This window comes from Pelophylax lessonae (genome assembly GCF_965119305.1).
Source record: "Pelophylax lessonae genome assembly, chromosome: 8".
In the NCBI taxonomy this organism is placed as follows: Eukaryota; Metazoa; Chordata; class Amphibia; order Anura; family Ranidae; genus Pelophylax; species Pelophylax lessonae.
In genome coordinates, this window is record NC_138775.1 from 264,513,215 (window position 1) to 264,522,704 (window position 9,490).

Sequence of the window (9,490 nt, forward strand, 5' to 3'; positions counted from 1 at the left end):
GGAAACTCAGTGAGCCAATCACACAAGCAGGAAATTAAGTTTATAGGGGGCATTCTGTGTACAGAACACCTCCAGGTAGCCATATTGAAGTGCATTTTCAGAAAATTATGACGGCTGCAGATTGAAAAGGAAAGGTAATTTTTAATAACATTCAATTACAATATGATTTGTGTTGCAATTGTATACCCTATAATATTTTTTCTTTATTTGCCATTTTTTTCCCCACAAAGTGGCATTACCCTTTAACTTTTGGTTTGATATAAGCATACATGATCAGACAGTACATCTAGATACCGTATATAGTAAATTAGATCATCACATGTTACCTGCACAGCACTAAGTGTATACAGTAGATGAGGATCATGTCCGATGCTGGCACTGAACCCGCCGCAGTCATGTTGGCAGGACTTAATAAACGCCAGGATCTCTTCTTTGTTCATACGATGAAGCTCGCTCATCAGATCCATAACGGTTAGGCCCCAGTAGACACCACTCATCCGTAGGTACTCCGACATACAGTACTCCTGCCATGGCAAAAACATGATTGAAGATGACAAAAGTTAAAGATACTTCAACACGATTAATGAATCGGAAAACTTAAAAAAAAAAGGAATGCTAATTTGTGTATCTTCCATCCACTAAATGATCTGTGACAGCTGTGTGCCGCTGGACAATTAGGCTTCATACCCAGGTTTTATTCACAGGCCTCTAGTGTACAGAAAACTCCAGACTTCACTCTTAGAGTTAAAGGACAACTTCACCTTTAGAAAAAAAAGTTTTCCATTTATAAATACCTCCTCCTATGGGCACCAGGCCCTTTAACCACTTCTGGACCGGAAGATTTTCCCCCTTAAAGTGGAGTTCCACCCATTTTTGTAACTTTAGATCTATGTAATCCCCTTTAAAATGGCTTTTACCAATGGAAACTTTTTTTTTTTTTTTTTTTTGCTAGTAAATACCTTAATTTCGGCTTTATTCCTCCTCTCCTCACTTCCTGGTCCGATCGGCGATGACGTCATTCGGCGATCCGCAGTGTCTACTGGGATGTATTCTATTCCAGAAATCTCGCAGTAGCTGTATCTGTACTGAGCCGTGCCTGCCCCGCCTCCGCCCCGCCTCCTCTCATTGAGTTGCATTGTATGAATGTATTAAGGCTGTTCTCTGCCCCGCCTCCTCTCATTGAGTTGTATTGCAATACAACTCAATGAGAGGAGGCGGGGCGGAGGCGGGGCAGAGAACGGCCTTAATACATTCATACAATGCAACTCAATGAGAGGAGGCGGGGCGGAGGCGGGGCAGAGAACGGCCTTAATACAGATACAGCTACTGCGAGATTTCTGGAATAGAATACATCCCAGCAGACACTGCGGATCGCCGAATGACGTCATCGCCGATCGGACCAGGAAGTGAGGAGAGGAGGAATAAAGCCGAAATTAAGGTATTTACTAGCAAAAAAAAAGTTTCCATTGGTAAAAGCCGTTTTAAAAGGGGATTACATAGATCTATGTATTCCAACCTATTAAAAATGGGTGGAACTCCGCTTTAATGACCAGGCCATTTTTTGTGATTCGGCACTGTTACTTTAATGCCCCGTACACACGTGCAGATTATCTGAAGACTTTTGTCTTCAGATTTACCTTTTCTATGTAGTGCAAGGGCCTGCTGGATTGCATACAAATTGAAAGTGTTTAGGTTTGACCTCATAGTTATATGGTTATAGTAAGTCTACAGACAAAAGTCTTCAGATAATCTGCACGTGTGTACGGGGCATAACTTGACAATTGTGTGGTCATGCGACGCAAATAAAATGAATGTCCTTTTCCTACAAACAGAGCTTTCTTTTGGCGGTATTCAACCACCTGTGAGATTTTTATTTTTTGAGCTATAAACAAAAAAAGAGCGACAATTCTTAAAAAAAAAAAAAAAAATTATATATATATATATATATATATATTTTTTTTTTTTTCACTTCCTGATATACAAAACATCCCCCCCCCCCCCCCAAAAAAAAAAATTTTAAATCAAATTTTTCATCCTTTTAGGCCAATTTGTATTCTGTTACATATTTTTGGTAAAAAAAATCCCAATAAGCGTATTTTGATTGGCTGCGCAAAAGTTATCTCGTCTACTAACTAGGGGAAAGATTTATGTCATTTTTATTTAATTTTACTAGCAAAGGCGGTGATCAGCGATTTTTAGCGGGACTGTGACATTGTGGCGGACAGATCGGACCCGTAACTGACATTTTTTACACTTTGGGGGGGGGGGGGGGGGGGGGACACCAGTGACAGTACTACAGTAATCAGAGCTAAAAATATGCACTGTTACTGTACTAATGACACTGGCAGGGAACAGGTTAACACCAGGGGCGATCAAAGGGTTAAGTGTGTCCCTAGGGGGTGCTTTCTAACCGTGAGGGGGGATGGGCTTTCTGCATGAAGACAGAGACCTGTGTTCCTAAATAAGAGGAATACAGGATCCCTGTGTTCATTACTGACAGAACAGCTGTGTTTATAACCGCAGACCGCTGGACCCGCTGATTGGCTTCCCCTGTGGCCAATTGGCACGTGCCCCCACTAGCCGTCCCGCGAAGCGATGTACAGGTACGTTTTTTCGCGGAACAGAGCCAACCTGCTGCCGTAAAACTGCAGCGGCTGGTCGGCAAGTGGTTAAATTCATTCTAAAATGACAAGGCTCCCTTATGAATGGCTGAGCAGCGCTCAGCTGGACTGCCAAGGGAAGTTCCTATTCCACTGCCAAACACAACGCTGTATATTGTATGAAGGGGAGACCACATACAGCTTATACGGCGCCCCCAGGCGCTGGGTCTGTATCAGCTTGTTTGAACCAGCTTGGTCCAAATTAACTGTTTAAACTTCACTTAAAGCTGGAAAAGGCCTGAGGAAGGAGCGCATGCTGTGTAAACGCGCCGCCCCCTACGTCCTCACGCTATTACGTCACGACTGGGAAGTGACGTCGGATGTTACCCCTGTGTCCCAGTCACCAAGAAAAGCCGGCATCAATCGGCTGCAGCGGAGCACTTGAGACCGCCGGAGACATCCTGATGAACTGTTCCCACGGACGGACATGATTACACACAACATGTTGCCCTTCATACTTGCTCAATTGTGAGTACATTGGTGTATATTGTCATGTTTTATTAAACCTTCCTACTGCACTTAAGAGTGGCGCCGGTCTTTTCTCTACAGTATCCCTCAAGTTTTTCTTCTTACTTGCAGCAGAGCAGCTTTCAGTACCAAGGACTTTTGTATACATATGGACTTGGGTATGGACTTTTTCATGTGTATATGTGTATCAGACACTTATATTGTCTAAGGTAGAAACCGCTGGCTTCCTTTTGTTTCACTTGCGCCAGTATACATATATGTTGTTTTACTGCTACTGTGAAGGCCAGCTGCGCATAATCACGTTTATATACGGGATTCTACATTTACGAGTAAGGGGGTGTATGCAAACCCAGCTGTTCTGTCACTGGCTCCTGCACATGCCAATCAGTGGTTCCCAGACAATGATTTATGGCCTGGGACCCGCCCATTGTCTGAGCATGTGACAGCAGAGAGTGTTGTGTATTTAAAACGCAAAGCTCTTTTCAGACCGCAGCGATACTGTTTTTTTGTTCCCCTGCAGAGCAGGGAATAAAATCTGGCACATCCCTTAGCCACTTTACCATCGCAGGATTTTGCTGCCTTACGTCTGGGCCACTTTTTGCGATTCTGCGCTGTGCGACTTTAACTGACAATTGCGCGGTTGTACAACGCTGCACCCAAACGAGATTTATGTCCTTTTTTTCCCATAAACAGAGCTTTCTTTTGGTGGTATTTGATCACCTGTGCGATTTTTACTTTTTGCGCTATAAACAAAAAAAAAAAAAAAAAAAGAGCGTTTATTTTGAAAAAACAATATTTTTAACATTTTTTATATGAAATTCTCCCCCCCCCCCCCCCGCCCAAATGTAAAAATCTAAATTTTTTAAAATTTTTGGCCAATTTGTTTTCTGCTACCTATGTTTGGTAAAAAAAAAAAAAAATCACAATAAGCGTATTTTGATTGGTTTGCGCAAAAGTTATTGCGTTTATTAACTAAGGGAAAGATTTCTGTCATTTTTGGCGTTTTTTTTTTTTAAACGCGTAATGGCGGCGATCTGCGATTTTTTTTGCGGGACTCCGACATTGCGGCGGACAGATCGGACCCTTGACTGACATTTTTGGGGGTACCAGTGACATTACTGCAGTAATCAGTGCTATAAATATGCACTGTTACTGTAAAAATGACACTGGCAGGGAAGGGGTTAATTTTATTGGAGAGGGAGGGGTTAATGTATGCCTGATGCTTAATGACGTGTGTGGGGGGAGGGGACTGAGTGACACAGGGACAGATCGCAGGTTCAGCTATGCTGAACCCCGCAATCTGTCACTGTTTATCACTTAGGAGATCCGCCCGCTCTGTTTACACAAGCGGGCGGATCTCCAAACTCGATTCCCCGACGATCGGGGAAGACCAGCGGCGATCGCCGCCGCTCCTCCCCTGGCCCGACTCCCGCTGTGACTGAAAACAACGGAAGCGAGCCTCCGGCGGCGCACGCGCGCCGCCCACAAGAGGCGGAGTCCAGCGACGTAGGTCTACGTCGCTGGACGATAACGAGCCACATTGCTGCAGTAGCAGCAATGTGAGCAGTGTTAAAGTGGTTAGTAAAAGCACCACACAGTACACACATAGTTAGGCACATATTTAACACTTTGATTGCCCCAGGTGTTAACCCCTTCCCAGCCAGCGTATATTAGCACTGATCACTCTATTAGTGTCACCGGAGAGGTCAGTGGCAGCTCGCTAGTTCCCACAAAGTGTCAGCTTGCCCACCATCCCGCTATAAAAAACAAAAAAAAATAAATTGCTGATCACTGCCACTATTGGTATAAAAAACTAAAATAAAAATTCCAGCATGCATCTCATAGTTTGTAGATGCAAACCAATCAATATACATTTTCTGGGATTTTACCAAGACATGTAGCAGAATATATTTGGGCCAAAATGTATGAAGAAGTTTGATTTTTAAAAATGTTTTTGTATTATTTATAACAGAAAGTAAATATTTATTTTACTTTCTTTTTCAAAATATGTTTTTTTTTTTGTTAAGGCTGCATTCACATGTGAGCGTATGGATCGCGGGCAGAATCGCAGCGATTCCGCCCGCGATCCGGAAATCATTGCAAATCGCGGGACGCCTGTGCGTTGCCCGCGATTTGCAATAGCACCCCAAACGCTGAGCGATGTTGCCGCGATTTCCGCCTGCCGAATCGCGGTAACATCGCGCAAAAAAAAAAATCGCGGCCGCATTACGCCCAAATCCTGTCATGGTCTGGGGCTGCATGAGTGCTGCCGGCACTGGGGAACAACAGTTCATTGAGGTCATCTCCAAGATGACCACTGCCTTGCTAAAGAAGCTGAGGATAAAGGTGATGGACTGGCCAAGCATGTCTCCAGACCTAAACCCTATTGAGCATCTGTGGGGCATCCTCAAAGGGAAGGTGGAGGAGCTCAAGGTCTCTAACATCCACCAGCTCCGTGATGTCGTCATGGAGGAGTAGAAGAGAACTCCAGTGGCAACCTGTGAAACTCTGGTGAACTCCATGCCCAAGAGGGTTAAGGCAGTGCTGGAAAATATTGGTGGCCACACAAAATATTGACACTTTGGGCCAAATTTTCACTTAGGGGTGTACTCACTTTTGTTGCCAGCGGTTTAGACATTAATGGCTGTGTGTTGAGTTATTTTGAGAGGACAGGAAATTCACACTGTTATCCAAGCTGTACACTCACTACTTTACATTGTAGCAAAGTGTCATTTCTTCAGTGTTGTCACATGAAAAGATAATAAAATATTAACAAAAATGTGAGGGGTGTGCTCACTTTTGTGAGATACTGTATGTCCTGCTCTCTAGCTCCCTTGTCTCCTCCAGAGCCTCTCCTATCCTCTGTAACTCACTACCCCAATCTGTACAGTTATCTCCAACTCTGTCGACTTCTAGGCAATCTACTTCCATCACAAGTACTACCATTTGTTTCACCAGGCCCTACCTCTTAGATTGTAAGCTCACAGGAGCAGAGCCCTCCTAACTCTCTTGTATTGTTGCTGTATTGTCTCCCTTTATATTGTAAATTGATTTGCATTAGATTTTTTTTTTTTCAGGCCAAGAACAATCCCAGCAAGTACAGAAAAGCAGCGTCCTTGTCACTTCCTGTGAGCGGAACGGTTTTTAGGTTTAGTGACACTTTATAAGAAGCTCCAGTACAGGAAATACTCACATAATCATCCTTTTTGATTCCATATGACTCAATGTACTCTGTGTGTTTATCCAGAAGAAGGGCTTTCGGTGCATCAGGCTTTAACACAACGTCCTTCTGAGGGGTTCCCTTTATTTAAATAATGAGAGAACAGAATTATTTTCTACAGAAATCTACAACCCCCCTCCCACCCAGGGTCACACAAGGAACAATGGTGACACAGTGAGGCCGATTTACTAAAGGAATGGAAAATGTTCACACGACCAGTTTAAGGTTCCTCCAATGATTAATAAGATGAACAAAAAATCCCAGAGGACCGATTTCCTCTGCACAGGATTGGAGGATTACAGTGAATACCTTTGTGTGAACATTCTCCATTCCTTTAATAAATCAGCCCAGTGTCTCCGGCATGGTTCACAACAGGAAATGGGGGGTGTAGAGGTGACAGGGAGAATTGCAGAGTTTGACAGGAGGGGGTGTGGGGATCACAGGGGGTGACAGTAGGGGAGAGGAATAGTGGAGGTGGAAGAAAGGAGGTGAAGGGAAGGAGAGATGGCGGAGGAGGAGGAGGAGAAGGAAAGGAGAGATGGAGGAGGAGAAGGAAGGGAAGGAGGAGGATGGAGGAGGAGAAGGAAGGGAAGGAGGAGGATGGAGGAGGAGAAGGAAGGGAAGGAGGAGGATGGAGGAGGAGAAGAAGGAAGAGAAGGAGAGATGGCGGAGGAGGAGGAAGAAGGGAAGGAGAGATGGCGGAGGAGGAGGAGGAGGAAGGGAAGGAGAGATGGCGGAGGAGAAGGAAAGGAAGGAGAGATGGAGGAGGAGAAGGAAAGGAAGGAGAGATGGCGGAGGAGAAGGAAGGGAAGGAGAGATGGAGGAGGAGAAGGAAGGGAAGGAGAGATGGAGGAGGAGAAGGAAAGGAAGGAGAGATGGAGGAGGAGAAGGAAAGGAAGGAGAGATGGAGGAGGAGAAGGAAGGGAAGGAGAGATGGAGGAGGAGAAGGAAAGGAAGGAGAGATGGAGGAGGAGAAGGAAAGGAAGGAGAGATGGTGGAGGAGGAGGAGGAGGAAGGGAAGGAGAGATGGCGGAGGAGAAGGAAGGGAAGGAGAGATGGAGGAGGAGAAGGAAGGGAAGGAGAGATGGAGGAGGAGAAGGAAAGGAAGGAGAGATGGAGGAGGAGAAGGAAAGGAAGGAGAGATGGAGAAGGAAGGGAAGGAGAGATGGAGGAGGAGAAGGAAAGGAAGGAGAGATGGAGGAGGAGAAGGAAGGGATGGAGGAGGAGGAGAAGGAAGGGAAGGAGAGATGGAGGAGGAGAAGGAAGGGATGGAGGAGGAGGAGAAGGAAGGGAAGGAGAGATGGAGGAGGAGAAGGAAGGGATGGAGGAGGAGGAGAAGGAAGGGAAGGAGAGATGGCGGAGGAGAAGGAAGGGATGGAGGAGGAGGAGAAGGAAGGGAAGGAGAGATGGCGGAGGAGAAGGAAGGGAAGGAGAGATGGCGGAGGAGAAGGAAAGGAAGGAGAGATGGAGGAGGAGAAGGAAAGGAAGGAGAGATGGCGGAGGAGAAGGAAGGGAAGGAGAGATGGAGGAGGAGAAGGAAGGGAAGGAGAGATGGAGGAGGAGAAGGAAAGGAAGGAGAGATGGAGGAGGAGAAGGAAGGGAAGGAGAGATGGCGGAGGAGAAGGAAGGGAAGGAGAGATGGCGGAGGAGAAGGAAGGGAAGGAGAGATGGAGGAGGAGAAGGAAAGGAAGGAGAGATGGAGGAGGAGAAGGAAGGGATGGAGGAGGAGGAGAAGGAAGGGAAGGAGAGATGGAGGAGGAGAAGGAAGGGATGGAGGAGGAGGAGAAGGAAGGGAAGGAGAGATGGCGGAGGAGAAGGAAGGGAAGGAGACATGGTGGAGAAGAAGGAAGGAGAGATGACAGGAGGAGAAGGAAGGGAAGGAGAGATGGAGGAGGAGAAGGAAGGGAAGGAGAGATGGAGGAGGAGAAGGAAGGGAAGGAGAGATGGAGGAGGAGAAGGAAGGGAAGGAGAGATGGAGGAGGAGAAGGAAGGGAAGGAGAGACAGTGGAGAAGAAGGAAGGGAAGGAGGAGGATGGAGGAGGAGGAGAAGGGAGGGAGATGACAGGAGGAGAAGGAAGGAGTGCTGGTAGGGTAGAAGGGAGGGAGGGAGATGTCGGTATCCGGGCACACAGCGATGACAGGCGGACTATCACACAGTAGAGATGTCAGGAGGAGGACAGCCCGGTGATCTCCCCCCGCAGTCACGTGACCCCGCTGCCTCTCCGCTCTATCATCGTTCAGCACTCACCATGTCTCTGTTGGGCGGAGCCCCGGGGACTCTGCCTGTCGGTCAGGACCCTGCTCTGAGTGCTGATTGGAGAGATACCTCTTAGGCGCCGATGGCAGTGCCTGATTCTTAGCTGTCCTTAGTGATTGCCTGTCAGCTGTTCTCTGGCTGGGATGAGTGTTGTGCTGAGCTCTATGGACATAGAGATCAGATGTTATACACAGCTTGTGAAATGAGTTGATAATTCATTGTAAAGGACAGTGCTGTTAGGATGTGTCTGGCTGGGTGTAGTGCCTGCAGAATAAGACCATTAGAAGTGGAGAGATGAACTCTGCAATCACCCTGCAGTTACATGTAATGCACGAGGTTGCCGCATGTTAGTGCATAGCTCCCAACTGTCCCCGATTTTAAGGACTGTCCCTGATTTGGAACAAAGTCCCTCTGTCCCTCTTTCCTTCTCATTTGTCCCATATGTTGGTCTGATCTGTATATTTGTATATAAAATACATTGGCTATCTTTCAAATAGTGTGTCACTATGCTAAACCTTTCATCCAAATTCTAAATTGCAGCATTTGTACATTTCACTATAAAGGAATAGTAGTAGTAAATAAAAAATAAAATAAAAAAAGCACTCGCAGGTGTAACTAATATATTTTTTGTGTAATTCTCCTTTAAGGGGGCGTGGCAGGGGGTGTGTTCTATGCCTATATACTTTTGCTAACAGGTGTTCCTCATTCCCATTTTCAGAAGTTGGGAGGTATGCTAGTGTGCAGTTCAAAGGGTTAAAGCAGGTGGTTTGGAGGCGATACAACACTTCACTGCCTGCCAACTGCTCTCTGAAGAGCGATATGAATGCAGATTGCTCTTCAGAGACCAACAAAAGTGTGAGTGAGCCTTAAGGGGGACCATGCACT

General features: G+C 46.1%; 1 protein-coding gene across 1 annotated transcript in view; it reads right to left on the minus strand.

Annotated features, from left to right (window-relative positions):
• RABGGTB (Rab geranylgeranyltransferase subunit beta) overlaps positions 1-8,703 on the minus strand; it is a 48,048-nt gene extending 39,345 nt beyond the window's left edge. The window contains exons 1-3 of the mRNA XM_082266231.1: positions 8,597-8,703; positions 6,322-6,429; positions 248-524 (exon numbers count right to left, since the gene is read on the minus strand). Coding sequence (XP_082122357.1) covers positions 248-524; positions 6,322-6,429; positions 8,597-8,599 — 388 coding nt within the window. The 5' untranslated portion in view covers positions 8,600-8,703. The remainder of the gene's footprint in view (positions 1-247; positions 525-6,321; positions 6,430-8,596) is intronic.
• Positions 8,704-9,490: the final 787 nt, after the last annotated feature.